Source organism: Procambarus clarkii, chromosome 67 (assembly GCF_040958095.1).
Source record: "Procambarus clarkii isolate CNS0578487 chromosome 67, FALCON_Pclarkii_2.0, whole genome shotgun sequence".
In the NCBI taxonomy this organism is placed as follows: Eukaryota; Metazoa; Arthropoda; class Malacostraca; order Decapoda; family Cambaridae; genus Procambarus; species Procambarus clarkii.
Window position 1 is genome coordinate 8,996,573 of NC_091216.1, and position 21,183 is coordinate 9,017,755.

Below are 21,183 nucleotides of genomic sequence, written 5' to 3' on the forward strand. Positions count from 1 at the left end.
CTAGAGTTGTCAACTGTTTCATTACCTCCTCTGCTGTCACCTCTATATATGTTAGTCTTTCATCTAGGGCAACCCCTTCCAACAATGGGAGCTGCTCAAGCTCGGTAGTGAACACTTCATGGAAACTGGCATTCAGTGCCTCGCAGATTTCCTTGTCACTTTCAGTATATGCCCCCTCTGTTTTCCTTAGTCTTGTCACTTGGTCGTTCACCGACATTATTCTTCTTATATGGCTGTGTAGTAACTTAGGTTGCTTTTTCACTTTGATTGCAATATCGTTCTCATAGTCCCTTTCCGATGTTCGTCTTATGTTAATGTAATCGTTCCTAGCTCTGTTGCATCTGATCCTGTTGTCCTCTGTTCTTTGTCTTCTGTACTTCCTCCACTCCCGCCTGCTGGCCATTTTTGCTTCCTGACACTGTCTATTAAATCATGGGTTATTATATTTCTTCTTATTTTTTCCCTTTACTGTTGGTATAAATCTCTCTTCGGCCTCCTGGCATTTCTGTATGACTAGGTCCATCATATCTTGGACTGTTTTTCCTTTAATTTCTTCCTCCCACTGCACTTCACCCAGATAGTCCCTTATCCTCTTATAGTCCCCTTTCCTGTAGTCAACTCTCCTTTCCCAGATCTCTTGTCCCATGGTCATAAGTTTGAATTCCATCATGTAGTCAAAGACTAAGACACAATGGACACTGGCCCCTAGAGGTATTTTATGCTCCAAATTCTCGATATCTCCTACGTTTTGGGTGAAAATCAGGTCTAATATTAATAGCCTCGGTGCATCTCCTCCTCTTTCAATTGTGTCTTCCTTCACATGTTGTGTTAGGAAATTCCTGTCTATAACATCTACTAACTTCGCTCCCCACGTTTCGTCCCCTCCATCGGGATTCCCTGATTCCTTATTTATCTCTCCAAGATTTAGGTACTCCATGATCAGCAGCTTCGCTCTCATTCTGTAGGCTAGTGTTGCTGCCTTCTGCAGTTCATCTATACATGCCTTGTTGTTGTCATCATACTCCTGCCTGGGTCTTCTACTGTTTGGTGGGGGATTGTAGATTATCAAGATCACAATCTTCCTCCCATCTACTGTCAGAGTTCCATGTATGAAACTTGTGCCCTCATTGGTAACCCGATTTCCCAGGTCATCAAACTTCCATTTCCGCTTTATTAGGAGTGCTACTCCCCCTCCCTCTGTGTGTGTACTCACCTAGTTGTGCTTGCGGGGGTTGAGCTCTGGCTCTTTGGTCCCGCCTCTCAACTGTCAATCAACAGGTGTACAGGTTCCTGAGCCTATTGGGCTCTATCATATCTACACTTGAAACTGTGTATGGAGTCAGCCTCCACCTCATCACTTCCTAATGCATTCTATTTGTCAACCACTCTGACACTAAAAAAGTTCTTTCTAATATCTCTGTGGCTCATTTGGGCACTCAGTTTCCACCTGTGTTCCCTAGTGAGTGTTCCCCTTGTGTTAAACAGCTTGTCTTTATCAACCCTGTCGATTCCCTTGAGGATCTTGAATGTGGTGATCATGTCCCCCCTAACTCTTCTGTCTTTCAACGAAGTGAGGTTTAATTCCCGTAGTCTCTCCTCGTAGCTCATACCTCTCAGCTCAGGTACTAGTCTGGTGGCAAACCTTTGAACCTTTTCCATTTTAGTCTTATGCTTGACTAGATATGGACTCCATGCTGGTGCCGCATACTCCAGGATTGGTCTGACATATGTGGTATATAATGTTCTGAAAGATTCCTTACACAAGTTTTTAAAGGCCGTTCTTATGTTAGCCAACCTGGCATATGCTGCTGCTGTTATCCTCTTGATATGAGCTTCAGGGGACAGGTCTGGCGTGATATCAACCCCCAGGTCTTTCTCTCTCTCTGACTCTTGAAGTATTTCATCTCCCAAGTGATACTTTGTATCAGGTCTCCTGCTTCCTACCCCTATCTTCATTACATTACATTTGCTTGGATTAAACTCTAACAGCCATTTGTTCGACCATTCCTTCAGCTTGTCCAGGTCTTCTTGAAGCCTCAAGCTGTCCTTCTCTGTCTTAATCCTTCTCATAACTTTGGCGTAGTCAGCAAACATTGAGAGGAATGAGTCTATACCCTCTGGGAGATCATTTACGTATATCAGAAACAAGATAGGTCCAAGTACAGAGCCCTGTGGGACTCCACTGGTGACTTCACGCCAGTCTGAGGTCTCACCCCTCACTGTAACTCTCTGCTTCCTATTGTTTAGGTACTCCCTTATCCACTGGAGCGCCCTACCAGTTACTCCTGCCTGTTTCTCCAGCTTATGCATCAAATTTTTATGGGGTACTGTGTCAAAGGCTTTCCGACAGTCCAAAAAAATGCAGTCCGCCCACCCTTCTCTTTCTTGTTTAATCTTTGTTACCTGATCGTAGAATTCTATCAAGAATGTAAGGCAAGATTTACCCTCCCTGAACCCATGTTGATGGGTTGTCACGAAGTCTCTTCTCTCTAGATGTGTTACTAGGTTTTTTCTCACAATCTTCTCCATCACCTTGCATGGTATACAAGTTAAGGACACTGGCCTGTAGTTCAGTGCCTCTTGTCTGTCACCCTTTTTGTATATTGGTACTACATTAGCAGTCTTCCATATTTCTGGTAGGTCCCCCGTTTCCAGTGACCTACTAAACCTGTGTGTGTGTAATTACCTATGTGTAGTTACAGGATGAGAGCTACGCTCGTGGTGTCCCGTCTTCCCAGCACTCTTTGTCATATAACGCTTTGAAACTACTGACGGTCTTGGCCTCCACCACCTTCTCACTTAACTTGTTCCAACCGTCTACCACTCTATTTGCGAAGTTGAATTTTCTTATATTTCTTCGGCATCTGTGTTTAGCTAGTTTAAATCTATGACCTCTTGTTCTTGAAGTGCCAGGTCTCAGGAAATCTTCCCTGTCGATTTTATCAATTCCTGTTACTATTTTGTATGTAGTGATCATATCACCTCTTTTTCTTCTGTCTTCTAGTTTTGGCATGTTTAATGCTTCCAACCTCTCCTCGTAGCTCTTGCCCTTCAGTTCTGGGAGCCACTTCGTAGCATGTCTTTGCACCTTTTCCAGTTTGTTGATGTGCTTCTTAAGATATGGGCACCACACAACAACTGCATATTCTAGCTTTGGCCTAACAAAAGTCATGAACAATTTCTTTAGTATATCGCCATCCATGTATTTAAATGCAATTCTGAAGTTAGAAAGCATCGCATAGGCTCCTTGCACAATATTCTTTATGTGGTCCTCAGGTGATAGTTTTCTATCTAGAACCACCCCTAGATCTCTTTCTTTATCAGAATTCTTTAAAGATTTCTCACATAATATATAGGTTGTATGGGGTCTATGTTCTCCTATTCCACATTCCATAACATGACATTTATTAACATTAAATTCCATTTGCCAGGTGGTGCTCCATATACTTATTTTGTCCAGGTCTTCTTGAAGGGCATGACAATCATCTAAATTTCTTATCCTTCCTATTATCTTAGCATCATCAGCAAACATGTTCATATAATTCTGTATACCAACTGGTAGATCATTTATGTAGACAATAAACATCACTGGTGCAAGAACTGAACCCTGTGGTACTCCACTTGTGACATTTCTCCATTCCGATACATTGCCTCTGATTACTGCCCTCATTTTTCTATCAGTCAGAAAATTTTTCATCCATGATAGAAGCTTACCTGTCACCCCTCCAATATTTTCCAGTTTCCAGAACAACCTCTTATGTGGAACTCTGTCGAAAGCCTTTTTTAGGTCCAGATAGATGCAGTCAACCCAACCATCTCTTTCCTGTAATATCTCTGTGGCTCGATCATAGAAACTGAGTAAATTCGATACACAGGATCTTCCAGATCGAAAACCATACTGTCTGTCTGATATTATATCATTTCTCTCCAGGTGTTTTACCCATTTAGTTTTGATTAGCTTTTCCAATACTTTCACTATTACACTTGTCAATGATACAGGTCTATAATTGAGGGGGTCTTCCCTGCTGCCACTTTTGTAGATTGGAACTATGTTAGCCTGTTTCCACACGTCTGCTACGATTGCTGTACACAGGGATGCCTGAAAGATCAGGTGAAGTGGAATGCTGAGCTCAGATGCACATTCTCTCAGAACCCATGGTGAAACGCCATCTGGTGTGTGTGTGTGTGTACTCACCTAGTTGTGTTTGCGGGGGTTGAGCTCTGGCTCTTTGGTCCCGCCTCTCAACCGTCAATCAACAGGTGTACAGATTCCTGAGCCTATCGGGCTCTGTCATATCTACACTTGAAACTGTGTATGGAGTGAGCCTCCACCACATCACCCCCTAATGCATTCCATTTGTCAACCACTCTGACACTAAAAAAGTTCTTTCTAATATCTCTGTGGCTCATTTGGGCACTCAGTTTCCACCTGTGTCCCCTTGTGCGTGTTCCCCTTGTGTTAAATAGACTGTCTTTATCTACCCTATCAATCCCCTTCAGAATCTTGAATGTGGTGATCATGTCCCCCCTAACTCTTCTGTCTTCCAGCGAAGTGAGGTTTAATTCCCGTAGTCTCTCCTCGTAGCTCATACCTCTCAGCTCGGGTACTAGTCTGGTGGCAAACCTTTGAACCTTTTCCAGTTTAGTCTTATCCTTGACTAGATATGGACTCCATGCTGGGGCTGCATACTCCAGGATTGGCCTGACATATGTGGTATACAAAGTTCTGAATGATTCTTTACACAAGTTTCTGAATGCCGTTCGTATGTTGGCCAGCCTGGCATATGCCGCTGATGTTATCCGCTTGATATGTGCTGCAGGAGACAGGTCTGGCGTGATATCAACCCCCAAGTCTTTTTCCTTCTCTGACTCCTGAAGAATTTCCTCTCCCAGATGATACCTTGTATCTGGCCTCCTGCTCCCTACACCTATCTTCATTACATTACATTTGGTTGGGTTAAACTCTAACAACCATTTGTTCGACCATTCCTTCAGCTTGTCTAGGTCTTCTTGAAGCCTCAAACAGTCCTCTTCTGTTTTAATCCTTCTCATAATTTTAGCATCGTCCGCAAACATTGAGAGAAATGAATCGATACCCTCCGGGAGATCATTTACATATATCAGAAACAAGATAGGACCGAGTACAGAGCCCTGTGGGACTCCACTGGTGACTTCACGCCAATCGGAGGTCTCACCCTTCACCGTAACTCTCTGCTTCCTATTGCTTAGATACTCCCTTATCCACTGGAGCACCTTACCAGCTACACCTGCCTGTCTCTCCAGCTTATGTACCAGCCTCTTATGCGGTACTGTGTCAAAGGCTTTCCGACAATCCAAGAAAATGCAGTCCGCCCAGCCCTCTCTTTCTTGCTTAATCTGTGTCACCTGATCGTAGAATTCTATCAAGCCTGTAAGGCAAGATTTACCCTCCCTGAATCCATGTTGGCGATTTGTCACGAAGTCCCTTCTCTCCAGATGTGTTACCAGGTTTTTTCTCACGATCTTCTCCATCACCTTGCATGGTATACAAGTCAAGGACACTGGCCTGTAGTTCAGTGCCTCTTGTCTGTCGCCCTTTTTGTATATTGGGACCACATTCGCCGTCTTCCATATTTCTGGTAGGTCTCCCGTCTCTAGTGATTTACTATACACTATGGAGAGTGGCAAGCAAAGTGCCTCTGCACACTCTTTCAGTACCCATGGTGAGATCCCATCTGGACCAACCGCCTTTCTAACATCCAGATCCAGCAGGTGTCTCTTGACCTCCTCTCTCGTAATTTCGAACTCCTCCAAGGCCGCCTGGTTTACCTCCCTTTCTCCTAGCACAGTGACCTCACCCTGTTCTATTGTGAAGACCTCCTGGAACCTCTTGTTGAGTTCCTCACACACCTCTCTGTCATTCTCTGTATACCTGTCCTCGCCTGTTCTAAGTTTCAATACCTGTTCTTTCACTGTTGTTTTCCTTCTGATGTGACTGTGGAGTAGCTTTGGTTCGGTCTTGGCTTTGTTTGCTATATCATTTTCAAAATTTTTCTCTGCTTCTCTTCTCACCCTGACGTACTCATTCCTGGTTCTCTGGTATCTCTCCCTGCTTTCTGGTGTTCTGTTATTCCGGAAGTTCCTCCACGCCTTTTTGTTCAGTTTCTTCGCTTCCATACATGCCCTATTATACCATGGATTCTTCTGTTGCTTCTCGGATTTTTCCCTTTGGGCCGGGATGAACCTGTTTACTGCCTCCTGACACTTGTGGGTAACATAGTCCATCATACCCTGTACAGACTTGTCTCTGAGGTCTGTGTCCCAAGGTATTTCACTTAGGAAACTTCTCATCTGTTCATAATTCCCCTTTCGGTATGCCAGCCTTTTGATTCCTAGTTCTTTTTGGGGGGAGATAAGTCCTAGCTCTACCAGGTACTCAAAGTTCAATACACTGTGGTCACTCATTCCCAAGGGCGCTTCCATCTTAACTTCCCTTATATCCCATTCATTTAGGGTAAATATCAAATCAAGCATTGCTGGTTCATCTTCTCCTCTCATTCTTGTTGGCTCTTTGGTATGCTGGCTTAGAAAGTTTCTTGTTGCCACGTCCAGCAGCTTAGCTCTCCATGTGTGTGTGTGTGTGTGTGTGTGTGTGTGTGTGTGTGTGTGTGTGTGTGTGTGTGTGTGTGTGTGTGTGTGTGTGTGTGTGTGTGTGTGTGTGTGTCAATTTTTATGTGGACACTGACGGACACAGTCACGTTCGTCCAGACAGAGACAGACAGAAACAGAGACAGAGAAACAAAATCCGGGTCGACCCATACATTACCCGATCTATATGTATATCTATACTAAAAGAAAGAATGTTTCTCTGTTCAAAGTTAGAGGGCAGACGCTTGGGGCTGGCCCTACCTAAATTTGTATTGTTAATGGTATGGGGGAACGGAAGGAACATTGACTGGTCAGGGTAGACCTAAGTTAAATGATTTAGGAATTATAAATAACTATTCCCACCTCCTTCTCAGAGTCTCAAGGATTCTATTCTGGTCAAGTGTGAAACATTGATGGAGATGACCGAATACTTTTTCGGTGTCGGAACAAACGATTTCCTTAAAAAAACACATCAAGTAGATTAATTGCTCAAGTTCAAGTAAGTTTAATGACATAGTAAAATACATCTCAAAAGGATAGAGCAGGTTAGGCTATTTCTATCCCCCCCCCTCCCCCGAGAACTCGTGTCCCTCAAGGGACTCGCAATTCCATGCAGTAGACAAGTAATAATACAATTTTACATTTCACATTTCAATAGTCATCACATAGTACTTATTACAAGCTGCATTACAAGTTTCTGAGTATTACACTCTTGGGGCAAAGTGTCTGTACGTCCATCGCACTTCCAAATAATTTGGTGTGGTACACTACTGATGCCCTTATTTCTATAGTTTTCAAGAAGCTTACACTCTAATACATTGTGATCTAAGGTGTTGGCATGCCCCAATGAAGGATGTCACCATCGATCTACATATAGGCATGACCGACTGTGGTAAGGCTTCTCTTAATAATGTCATTTACATCGCTGTGTCTTTCATGCCCATCCTCCTGTGCTTTAGCAAAGCAGGCCATACCGGCAGTAACTGTCGGCCACTGCCTCTTCGCAAATACACCTATATTTGGTGAGGACTGGGGCAGCAATGCGGAGGGCCACAGCAATTCGGAGATCCTGCGGTGTCCCGGGTGCAGACACTGGGGGTTTCTAATAGGAAGTCACCTGCATGGGGAGTCGGGTAGTGTCGTGTGGTGTTGTTATGGCTTCCAGGCATGTTGCAGCTGCTTGGTCTATAGTAAGGCGATCTCAGCTGGATTGCTTGTGAGATTCAGAAGGTGGTGGTTGGGGTGATGGTCCTGTAAGAGAGACCCATTCGGTGGTGCACTCTGTTAAGCTGGGATCATGCACCCCTGCCTGTTGACCTAGATAATCGGGTAGGATTCGGGTAGGGTTTCCTTCACCAGGTTGTCAGATGCCACTGAAGGGGACAGGAGCGCTGGTACACCAATAGCTGTGCAAATGCCACGGCTCCCAAATCTGACAGAAAGGGAGGCTTGTTTCCACTGTGAGTCGCTGAGAGGAAGGTTGAGGGCTTTTCCTCACATTGATTTCAGCAAGCTGTCATGCTCTTCTAATTTAATATTATTGAAAGCTGGCGAACAGCTAAGAAAGTAGGTCAGCCTGGGGGATGGATAAGCATCTGGAGATGAGGTAAAGTGCATCATGAGCAGCAATGTCTTCAATCCTCTCATCCATCCTCTTCAGGTCAGCGATCTTCTTATCTAGGACCTCGTTGATGGCCTTCCCACCAAGAGGAGTTCCTAGGTGTGTGCTGTCCTCATGGTTGGTTAAATGGATATCCGGCAAAACACCCTTTATTCGCTCAATTATCTGCTGGTTGGTGGAGGTTATTTCACACTTGGAAGAGTTCAAGGTGAGTCCTAGACTTGCTCCTTACTCCCGAATTATTCTTCTGCTTTCCAAGAGGGAGTCTTGGGAGCTAAGTTAGTAAGTAATTATCAAAAGAATGCACCAAGTCGGGAAGACTACGTAGTACCGTCTGGGGAGCCAGCTAGAGTACCATCGTCCAAAAACCAAATGTTGAGCAAGCTCACTGGACAGGTTATCAGTAAATTCCTTGATGACTAGGCAGGAAAAAAGGGAGCATGGGGGTCACCCTGTTGGATACCTTCTTGTGATTCGATTTCATGTTCTCTGAACAACAGAGTCAGGTCCTTGCTGTAACAAGAGTGTACAAACGGGTAGAGGGAAGGAAAATATCGATGAACCACATTAAGTACTGCATCCCTTCTTACCAGGTTGAAGGAATTTTTGAAATCAGTTTAATCAGGGCTTTCTCTTCTGTAATGTTGTCAATGTAAGTTCTAGCTGCATGAGCCACTGCCTCACATCCTTGGGAATACCATACATAAGCTGTTGTGGCTTCAGAATGTCTGCTGCTGCCTGGCTAACTGTTCTAGCAGCAGCCTTAGCGACGAGACGCCGGAGTGAATTGCCCACAGCTATTGCCCTGATTCCTCCATCCTTTTTCCTCAGGGCACAGAGGGTAGCGCCAAATATGAAATGCCGTAAGGTCTCTGGAATGTTGCCAACTAGTCATGTATTGTAGAATCTAGTTAGTTCCACCAGGAGGTCCTGTGCAATGTCTCCCAGTGCAGGGTTGAGATTATCTATATATATATATATATATATATATATATATATATATATATATATATATATATATATATATATATATATATATGTCGTACCTAGTAGCCAGAACGCACTTCTCAGTCTACTATGCAAGGCCCGATTTGCCTAATAAGCCAAGTTTTCCTGAATTAATATATTTTCTCTATTTTTTTCTCATTAAATGATAAAGCTACCCATTTCATTATGTATGAGGTCATTTTTTTTTATTGGAGTTAAAATTAACGTAGATATATGACCGAACCTAACCAACCCTACCTAACCTAACCTAACCTATCTTTATAGGTTAGGTTAGGTTAGGTGGCCGAAAAAGTTAGGTTAGGTTAGGTTAGGTAGGTTAGGTAGTCGAAAAACAATTAATTCATGAAAACTTGGCTTATTAGGCAAATTGGGCCTTGCATAATAGGCTGAGAAGTGCGTTCTGGCTACTAGGTACGACATATATATATATATATGTATATATATATATATATATATATATATATATATATATATATATATATATATATATTTATATATATATATATATATATATATATATATATATATATATATATATATATATATATTACCTAGTAGCCAGAATGCACTTCTCGGCCTAGTATGCAAGGCCCGATTCGCCTAATTGGATGAGTGATTTTCTTTATTTTCAATAAATTGTTTCCAATTAGTTTTTTGGAATTATTATGATTATATTATATTAGGAACATAATTTATTGACTTAGTTGTGTTAGTTTAGGTTAGGTTAAGATCTATCTTGAGGTTATCTTGAGATGATTTCGGGGCTTTTAGTGTCCCCGCGGCCCGGTCCTCGACCAGGCCTCCACCCCCAGGAAGCAGCCCGTGACAGCTGACTAACACCTCGGTACCTATTTAACTGCTAGGTAACAGGGGCATAGGGTGAAAGAAACTCTGCTCATTGTTTCTCGCCGGCGCCTGGGATCGAACCCAGGACCACAGGATCACAAGTCCCGCGTGCTGTCCGCTCGGCCGACCGGCTCCCGATAGGTTAGGTTAGGTTTGGTAGGGTTGGTTAGGTTCGGTCATATATCTACGTTAGTTTTAAATCAAATTTAAAAAAATTAACTTGCACATAATGAAATGGACAGATTTCTCATTTCATAAGAAAAAAAATGAAAAATATTTATAGTAAGGAAAACTTGGCCTATTAGGCAAATCGGGCCTTGCATAGTAGGCCGAGTACGACGTTCTGGCTACTAGGTATATATATATATATATATATATATATATATATATATATATATATATATATATATATATATATATATATATATATATATATATATATATATATATATGTCGTACTTAGTAGCCAGAACTCACTTCTCAGCCTACTATGCAAGGCCCGATTTGCCTAATAAGCTAAGTTTTCATGAATTAATATATTTTCTCTAATTTTTTTCTTATGAAATGATAAAGCTACCCATTTCATTGTGTATGAGGTCAATTTTTTTTTATTGCCGTTAAAATTAACGTAGATACATGACCGAACCTAACCAACCCTACCTAACCTAACCTAACCTATCTTTATAGGTTAGGTTAGGTTAGGTAGCCGAAAAAGTTAGGTTAGGTTAGGTTAGGTAGGTTAGGTAGTCGAAAAACAATTAATTCATGAAAACTTGGCTTATTAGGCAAATCGGGCCTTGCATAGTAGGCTGAGAAGTGCGTTCTGGCTATTAGGTACGACATATATATATATATATATATATATATATATATATATATATATATATATATATATATATATATATATATATATATATACATATATATATATATATATATATATTTGTATCTGAGGTGTTTCCCACCTCATCTCCCCTGCTTCCCGCCTATCGCCTTCAGCCAGAAAACTTATTATTAAGAGGCACTGAAACATTTAGTGTTGGTATTACAACCATTATAAAAACTCTAGAGGGAGTGACACCACACATTTCACACTTGACCCCATGAAAATCCCTTGGGGTGTCTATAATTGCTAATATTTCATAAAGCATCTAACATAGGCCTACACTGTCAAGCCTATGTTTAATTTGGCTATTTCGTTTGCTATTGCGTTGAAAATGTGTGTACTCTTGAGGTGAATACAATGTAGATACGTTACCCCAGTTATGGATGTTCTGATTATCAGAACATCCTAATATCTGTTCTAATTACAAATATTGTAGTTAGGGATGAATGCATGTGAGCTCCAGTGAATGTTACTGAACCAACTGACGTGAGATAGGAGGCTTGTTTCCCCATCCTCCCGAGGTCTTGCTCACACCTCGCCCACCAAAACCTACAGCCACACACCTGAAGCTTGTGTACCAGTAGCCTCAACACAGGTGTTGGAAGGAAGCTAACAGGAGTCTGCTCAGTGTTGTATTAACCTGTTTTGCCGATTTGAAATTAATTTTCCTGCTGTATTATGGTTTTATTCTTTGTTGTGGGCTCAAGGGCTGCCACGTGTTGTTTTACAATGTTCCTTTAATTCTCTGGTACTAGCAAGCCCTTGACCTACGCCCTGGCTTCAACAATGTACGGCACGGAGCACATGCACACCTTCATCGGGATGGAGCCATCTGGTCGCTACTTCAATGAGCTTTGCCTCGATTACAACAGTAAGTAGTTGGGTTACCGTGCATGGCGCTTTGTTTGCTTATCCGACCACACCCTGATGGGTCAGGTGCAGTCCTACCTACTTCCAGGCTGATCCATAGACACTGGACAGGAGAAAACGAAAGATTCATCAGTAGAAACTACTATGTTGTTGTGAACGTGCAAGGTTCAGTAGGACCCAGAGAACACAGCAAGTCCACGAGGAGCAGTGTGTTTGAGGCAAGTGGGTGGAAGAGACAGCGCGTAACGCGGGTCTCTCTCCGCAGCTATGCACTGTCCTACGCGATGGCACTGGGGGAACAGACTGACGTCGGAGTCCACTTCTACGTTGGTATGGAACCATCTGGATGCTACTACAACGAGCTATGTCTTGACCTCAACAGTATGTCCTTCATCAGATGACTTCCGTGTTCTCATATTTCTCCGTAGCCTCTGTTTGGTCTTTCATATAAAGGACGATGACGAATTACGTCACATGTCTCACATAAAGGGCATTAACATTGGTCTGTGACTGTGACACCCTACCTACTGATGCCTGCAATTTCCCTCGCATCCCACTATATAATTTTAACCTAACGCTGTTGTGAAAATTATTAGCCCATTAGTTGTTCTGCACTTCTCATCTTGATCTTTACCCCACATAACTTGTTTTGCTTCAACTAATATATCCTCTACAGCTTAAATTTCTTATATTCATCATGTGTATTTCGTGTGTGTGTTTGCGCTGCTGGACTGCCTTAGTACTGACGCTGCTGCTCCTCTAACATCTTATGTGCTCCCCTTAACCCTACTAGTGTACATTATGTGCTCCCTTTAACCATACTAGTACACATTATGAGCTCCCCTTAACCATATTAGTGCACATTACGTACTCCCCTTAACCATAGTAGTGCACATTATGAGCTCCCCTTAACCATAGTAGTGCACATTATGTGCTCCCCTTAACCATAGTAGTGTACATTATGTGCTCCCCTTAACTATACTAGTGCATATTCCATATTCCATGGACCATAGAACTGGTAAGCTGGGAAGAGAAGGATGGGGGAAGAATGAAGGAAAACTTGAAAGAGGATTTGGGTGTGAGGAAGAGGAGGGGGTTACAGGTAAGTGGCCCAACCATTTTTTTTTTTTGTGATGCGAAATGATGGGTGAATGTGAGGGTGATGCATGGTGGTTAGTAGGGGGCTTGGTTTTTTTATGATCAGCTGTCGGTGATTAGCTGTAGTGCCGATGGTGGTTAACTGACGACCCACCCACCATTTTTCATGGAGAGCTATGCTATGATTCAGTGATTGGTGAGTGAGTGGAGTTTTTAATCTTTAATCGGTGGGTTTCAGTTCGTAGGACTTTGGTGTACAGTGGGACTGGTGGTTCCCATTCGTCCTCTTGTGGTAAGTTGCTTAGGATCCTGGGCCTGGGGTAGGCTCTGTCAGGGATGTATCACCTCACCCTTTGTTGGAGAGACATCCTCCTCGACCTGTGGGGCTGGTCGAGCATCACATAATTCGTAGTGTTGAAGATAACAAAGGGGTCCTTAAGGTTTGGCATGTACATGCTTTTAATTTTATGTAGCCGTTTGACTAAGAGGCCGTGCAGGCGAACGTTCAGTGGATCAATCCTCAGTCTGGTATGAAGGTCATCTATTCGGACTCTAAGAGTGACACATTTGCTACACATCTGAGTGCCCTGTTTTGGACCAGTTGCAGTTTCAGCATGTTCGATTTCTTGGCCAGTGTGAGTGGGGTGTACTGGTATTCTAGGATTGGACGAATTAGCATCTTGTAGAGGTGGAGTTTTACATGTTACAGGGCCTGGTGGAAGCCGTATAGCCTGTCTACTTGTGTCTTGGCGATTGCTATCTCTCTGTTAATATGCTCATTAGAAATCAGGAGCCTTGCTATGTCGTACCCCAGGATCGTAGTCGAGTTCTAAACCCTTGTCAGTGCGCCTCCGATGTTGATAACTCCCAGGGAGCTAGCCCAGCAGCCTATCGATTAAAGTGCGATTTTGTTTGGGGTTGGTTACGATTTTCCATTCCCTCTCCCATCTTGCAGTGGTGGCCAGTTCCTCCTTGACCTCTCTTATCATCATGTCGTGTTTTGTTCTTTGTCCTGCAGGCTTTGATGTGAAAACATGGAAGACGTCGTCTTCGAATTGGGTGATGATGGTGGCATTATGGATGGGACGTGGCAAATCATTCACGAAGAGGTTAAAGAGCACAGGGCTGATGCATGACCCCTGGGGAACTGCCGAGAGCTGAACCGAAAAAGCTGGAGTCGTTGAAGTCATCGCAGGGATTCTGGGTGTATTCCCCTCGGGCCGATGTTGATGTGGATTGTGGTCGAGCGGTTGGGGGTCGTCTTGGGATATATGTGGTCTGGGTGATATTGACCCGGGAGGTTGTTCCAGTGTACTTTCTGGTTAGGATCTGAGACCGGGATTGCTGGGATCTCTGCGGTCTGTGTGCTGGGGTGGAGGACTCTGGCAGGATTGAAGGTTGGGAGAGGAGGGTTGGCTATTCAGTTGCAGGAGAAAATTGGTCCACAAGAATGGACACCAGAGGGAGGTTATTGGCCTGAAGAAGGCAGTTTATTGTTCTTATGAAATGGATGGGATCGTTCTGGGCGACCCTGTCTGCGATCGTGGGGTTATTGGCTCTAGCTGGGCGGATGACGGATCAGCTTGCGGAGTCTAGTCCCCCAATACTTGGGGTTGCACTTTGTTAGCATTTGGTGGTGGTGGTGGATGCACATTGGGGTCAGGTCCCTGGTGAGGAAGGTTGGGGAAGATTTATGTTCCCATGTTTGGTGGTGGTGTAGTTTGGGTATGTGTGTTTGTGGCGGGCTGCCTGGTCTGGTCCAGAATCTTCTGGATTTCCTCCTTCCTTTTGGGGCAGTGAGCAGCAGCCACTGCCTTGTGGTTCCCTCCACATAGGGTGTTACGGCCTCAATGGGTCGCAACCGGGTTCTTTGCTGGTGGTACGAAAGTTCTGGTATCCGGCCCCAAGTTAGTAGTGGCTTTCAAGGGGTGAGCTCAATAGAGTAAAACAAAAGGGGGAGGTACATTAAATACAACAGTTCATCACTTTATCCATATATAATTATTTTCCCATCACCATATATATATATTTAACTCTTAAAAGGAAGTATTACTACACTATATGTACACCAACGTCCGTCTCAGAAGACACTAAACACTCGGCGAAGCTCAATCGATGCAGTCTTGTACCGTGTTTCCTCATCCATGGTACTACTCTCAGTGGGTACCGGGAAACAACAATGAGTCTACCCTGGCCACGGGCAAGCCAAGCTACAATTCCACTAAGTGCCTCTTCGTGAAGGCCCACAACCGCAGTCCAGCCTGTTGTTGGCAGGTACCAATCAGCCTCGCGCTGCTGGGCCACTTCACTTGCAGTAGTGGTAGGGTAGCGGGCCCTAGGCAGGAGCTTCGTGCAACTCGCTGGTTACTCTCCTCTTTGGTACCACAGTCAGTTGTCTATTCTACTAGCCAGCCCCGGGTACGGCGAATCTCGTCACTGCCACTCCACAGGCAGACAGTAGAACACTTCAGTTCTCTTCCGGCGGCGGCTCACAGCTTCCTCAAAGCAGACTGGTGTAGAGACCTTGGCTGCCCTGGGTAGACTGACTTTTCTTGTATCACAGCAGCCCTACGTCGACTCTTTGAATAGACACATCATCAGTACACTGGGACACTACATGGGACCACTAGGAAACATCACTTACTGGCTTAGACACATCCAACTTCGCTTATGACAGATGGCGCTGCTTTTCTAAATACCAACTCACTAGAGGTCAGCACCAGCTACCTCACGAGGCGACTAGGACAGTAATCTAGCGCCTCTTGCCGGTATATTCCTGTCATCACTAAATGGCGTTGTCCATGTTGTGGGGGGTTTCGGGAGCGGACTCACAGATGGCGTTGACGTCACTGCTCCGTGCTCTGACGATGGACTTGGGTTCGTAACATAGGGCACATGTCAGAGCGGTTTCAGCGCATGCCGTGAAGCGGTGGGGTCTTGCACAGTTGCTGCATTTTTCGGCATTTGCCTTACATTGCGGAGGTAAGTGGCTATACGCAAAGCACTTGAAGCATTGTTCGACTTCAACGTACCTCTCTCTCTGCTTATCCGGTCTGGAGTCACCGATAAGTTGAAGCATTTGAGCCCATTTTCCTCCAGTTTTCTTGCTTGGGCTAGAGTGTCAAGTTTTAGTTTAAGTGCTCTTCGGGTAGAGTTGGGAAACAGAAAGACATGGGGCAGTACATATAGGTAAGTACACAACAGTGGTGGAGATGGCGATGGTAGTGAGGTGAGGGAGGAATGAGTGGTGAGGTGAGGGAGGAATGAGTGGTGAGGTGAGGGAGGAATGAGTGGTGAGGTGAGGGAGGAATGAGTGGTGAGGTGAGGGAGGAATGAGTGGTGACGTGAGGGAGGAATGAGTCGTGAGGTGAGAGAGGAATGAATTGGGTTGGGTTGAGGTGAGGGGTAAGGATGAGTAGAAACGGTTGACGGTGACGGTTGAGGCGAATGGAGGTGGAGGACGGTGAGTGGAGGAGGGGGCTGGTGGCTGGCTCAGAGATGGTTGGCAAGGCCGAGGCAAGCCAACAAGCCGAGGCAAGCAAGCCACGTGGTTATACCACAAGGACTCCTACCGGCTGGCTGGACAATAATTTGAAGATTTCTTCTTAGTGGTAATCGATCTTCCTTGTTTCTTGTTGTCTAGTGGGTGTAGTCTTGTCAGACCAACTGCCGACAACCACACGGAGGTCCAATGGCTGCTGGCTATGAGACACGTCTGCTCTCAACGGCGGCTGGGTGCAAACTCCTGTGATCACTAGTGCGCATTATGTGACATTTATACTAAAAATTCCACTTCTTCACTTTCCAGAAGTTTATTAGGCAGTGTTTATCAAAGTATTTTTGTTTAACAAATTTAAGTGTAACAAATTTGAACACTAATGAAGCTTTTTGCGTCATTAGATTCATCAGGTGATGCACATATCTCCTGATACAGTGGACCCATATATCTTGATACAGTGGACACCTATACTCTGGATACAGTGGACCGGTATCTCATGATACAGTGGACACGTATCCTTTGATACAGTGGGCACGTATCCCTTGATACAGTGGACACGTATCCCTTGATACAGTGGACACGTATCCCTTGATACAGTGGACACGTATCCCTTGATACAGTGGACACGTATTCCTTGATACAGTGGACACGTATACTCTGGATACAGTGGACTTGTATCTCCTGATACAGTGGACCCATATATCTTGATACAGTGGACACCTATACTCTGGATACAGTGGACCGGTATCTCATGATACAGTGGACACGTATCCTTTGATACAGTGGGCACGTATCCCTTGATACAGTGGACACGTATCCCTTGATACAGTGGACACGTATCCCTTGATACAGTGGACACGTATCCCTTGATACAGTGGACACGTATTCCTTGATACAGTGGACACGTATACTCTGGATACAGTGGACTTGTATCTCATGATACAGTGGACACGTATCCCTTGATACAGTGGACACGTATCCTTAGATACAGTGGACACGTATCCCTTGATACAGTGGACACGTATCTTTAGATACAGTGGACACGTATCCTTATATATAGTGGACACGTATCCCTTGATACAGTGGACACGTATCCCTTGATACAGTGGACACGTATCCCTTGGTACAGTGGACACGTATCCCTTGATACAGTGGACACGTATCCCTTGGTACAGTGGACACGTATCCCTTGATACAGTAAACATGTATCAAGTGGACATGTCTTTATGCCACTAACACCTGTGTTTTATTGTTCTATCTTGTGGCTATGGTTATACCACAAGGACTTGACTGTTGTGGCTATGGTTATACCACAAGGACTTGACTGTTGTGGCTATGGTTATACCACAAGGACTTGACTGATGTGGCTATGGTTATACCACAAGGACTTGACTGTTGTGGCTATGGTTATACCACAAGGACTTGACTGTTGTGGCTATGGTTATACCACAAGGACTTGACTGATGTGGCTATGGTTATACCACAAGGACTTGACTGTTGTGGCTATGGTTATACCACAAGGACTTGACTGTTGTGGCTATGGTTATACCACAAGAACTTGACTGATGTGGCTATGGTTATACCACAAGGACTTGACTGTTGTGGGTATGGTTATACCAAAAAGACTTGACTGATGTGGCTTTGTTTATCCCACAAGAACTTGTTGAAGTGGCTATGGTTATACCACAAGGACCTGGCTAATGTGGCTATGGTTATACGACAAGGAAATGACTGCTGTGGCTATGGTTATACCAAATGGACGTAACTGATGTGGCTAAGGTCATACCACATGGACGTGAGTGATGTTGCTATGCTTATACCACAAGGTATACCATATTCCCTCTCTTAACTCTGATTCTTACCCTTGCTCTATTGTGAAGACCTGGAATTTCTTACTGAGTTCTTTGCACACTTCCTTGTCGTTTGTAGTGAATTTGTCTACCCCTGTCCTCAGTTTGATTACCTGTTCCTTCACTGTTGTTTTTTTCCTAATGTGGCTGTGCAGCAATTTAGGTTGAGGCTTTGCCTTTTTCATTCCCACGTGGGCTTTGAAATCGATATCCCGTATGTCGGAGTCATTCAGCAGCCCGTCTTCCAAACGAAGACCCAAAAGTGATTCCATGCACCAGCCAAACCCTCTGTTTATGAATGAAAAACTGTTTACACACGACTCACAACTGATTTCGTTCGAACACTTCCGGAACAAATGCTTCACTGACGAATTTTGTTCGAACGACAACGCTGTAAATGCTTCATCCACGTACTACAAATACAAATAATCGCCAACAGAACCCAAACACCTAACCTAACTTAACCTATGACTATATATGCAAAATATGCTAATATATTATACTATTAATTTATATTTGAGAAAATTCCTGTTTTGAATGAACAGAATGTTAAAATTTATGAATGCGTCTGTGGGGTCGACTGCTGGATGGAATGGACTTGAGTCGAGGACGGGTTACATTCAGGGTGAAGACTAGGTCGAGTCTCGCTGGTTTCATCGTTGCCTCTCACTCATGTTGGTCCCCTGATATACTGACTTAAAAAGTTTCTTGTCGCCACTTCCAACAGTTTAGCTCTCCGTGTTTCCTCACCTCCATTTGTGTGTGCAATTACATAAGTGTAGTTACAGGATGAGAGCTACGCTCCGTGTGTGTGTGTGTGTGTGTGTGTGTGTGTGTGTGTGTGTGTGTGTGTGTGTGTGTGTGTGTGTGTGTGTGTGTTTATTCACCTAGTTGTGTTTGCGGGGGGTTGAGCTTTGCTCTTACGACCCGCCTCTCAACTGTCAATCAACTGTTTACAAACTACTTTTTTTTTCCACACCACACACACACACACACACCAGGAAGCAGCCCGTGACAGCTGACTAACTCCCAGGTACCTATTTACTGCTAGGTAACAGGGGCATTCAGGGTGAAAGAAACTTTGCCCATTTGTTTCTGCCTGGTGAGGGAATCGATCCCGCGCCACAGAATTACGAATCCTGCGGGCTATCCACCAGGTTACCAGCGCCCCTGGTAATTTTTTTTTTTTTTTTTTTTTTTGTGTGTGTGTGTGTGTGTGTGTGTGTGTGTGTGTGTGTGTGTGTGTGTGTGTGTGTGTGTGTGTGTGTGTGTGTGTGTGTGTGTGTGAGAGAAACAGGCAGACAGACAGAGAGATAGATGTATGACCTGCCCGAGCACATTCAGCCTCCCACATTCACTCACCCAGACATAACCTGGTGAAATAGAAACTTACACAAGGCTCTCATTCTCCAGATATTATCGTGTGTTATCCTGCCGTCACATGTGTTTACGACTAATCTGCCACTAACTACCGGACAGTTCACAACAACCTGTATGGTGCGGAAAGTCTTCACCTATCAACTTATTGCAGTGGTGCAGTGGTTACTTAAACCACTCAATGACACTGTTGCAGTGGTCTAAGGCGTGTGCTTGAGCAACCCGTCTTCGACTCAAGTCCATTACATTCAGCGGTCAACCCCACAGACGCATTCATAAATTTTAACATGCTGTTCATTCAAAACGGGAAATTTCTCAAGTATAAATTAATATTATAATATATTAGCACATTGTGCATATATAGGCATAGGATAGGTTAGGTCAGGTGTTTAGGTTCTGCTGGCGATTATTTGTATTTGTAGTATGTGGGTGAAGCATTTATAGCGTTGTGATTCGAACAAAATTCGTCAGTGAAGCATATGTTCCAGATATGTTCGAACGTCAGCAGTTGTGAGTCATGTGTAAACCGGTTTTCATTCATAAACAGGGGGTTTGGCGAGTGCATGGAATCACTTTTGGATCTTTGTTTGGAGGACGGGCTGGCTTGAGAGTACCCAGAGTATAGGTTCGAATCCTCCTCATGGTTCCTACTGATTTTCTCATTGGATGAGTGTAGTGCCTGACTGAATGATAATGGATGAATGTGTGTGTTAGTAGTCCTGGATAGGGCAATGTACATAGCATATTATTATTGTAGAGATTAGCTTAAGAATACATGTGTCTTTTAGAATAAATATGCCTTTATGAATACTCATGCCATTAGGAATACTTATACCTTTAAGATAACTTATGCCTTTAAGAATATATATGCCTTTAAGAATACTTATGCCTTTAAGAATACATATGACTTTAAGAATATTTATGCCTTTAAGAATATATATGCCTTTAAGAATATATATGCCTTTAAGAATACTTATGCCTTTAAGAATACATATGACTTTAAGAATATTTATGCCTTTAAGAATATATATGCCTTTAAGAATACTTATGCCTTTAAGAATATACTTATGCCTTTAAGAATACTTATGCCTTCATAAGAATACTTATGCCTTCATAAGAATACTTATGCCATTAAGAATACATATGCCTTTTAAAATACATATGCCGTAAAGAATACTGATGCCTTTAGTTGCAAGAATAGTGATGAGTTTCCGTGTTGCCAACAGACAAGCCTCACAACCCCATGATCAACGCTGGGGCCATCATGACGGCCGCGCTCCTCAAGGTGAGGGAACACTGCCTCTCTCACTACTCTCCCGGTGAGAGAACACTGCCTCTCTCACTACTCTCCCGGTGAGAGAGCACTGCCTCTCTCACTACTCTCCCGGTGAGAGAACACTGCCTCTCTCACTACTCTCCCGGTGAGAGAACACTGCCTCTCTCACTACTCTCCCGGTGAGAGAACACTGCCTCTCTCACTACTCTCCCGGTGAGAGAACAC

At 43.9% G+C, this 21,183-nt stretch overlaps 1 protein-coding gene across 7 annotated transcripts in view; it reads left to right on the forward strand.

Annotated features, from left to right (window-relative positions):
* The window catches only part of LOC123767771 (glutaminase kidney isoform, mitochondrial), a 188,314-nt gene that overhangs the window by 120,490 nt on the left and 46,641 nt on the right, over positions 1–21,183 (forward strand). For 6 of the 7 annotated variants that reach the window (XR_011223924.1, XM_045757814.2, XM_045757816.2 and 3 more), the window contains 2 exons: positions 11,744–11,859; positions 20,909–20,967. Coding sequence is in view for 6 of the 7 variants with exons in the window: in XM_045757814.2 (XP_045613770.2) it covers positions 11,744–11,859; positions 20,909–20,967 (175 nt within the window). In the remaining variant the exon portion in view is untranslated. Of the gene's footprint in view, positions 1–11,743; positions 11,860–12,123; positions 12,240–20,908; positions 20,968–21,183 lie in introns of all 7 variants that reach the window. The other variant, XM_045757815.2, reaches the window with a different exon arrangement.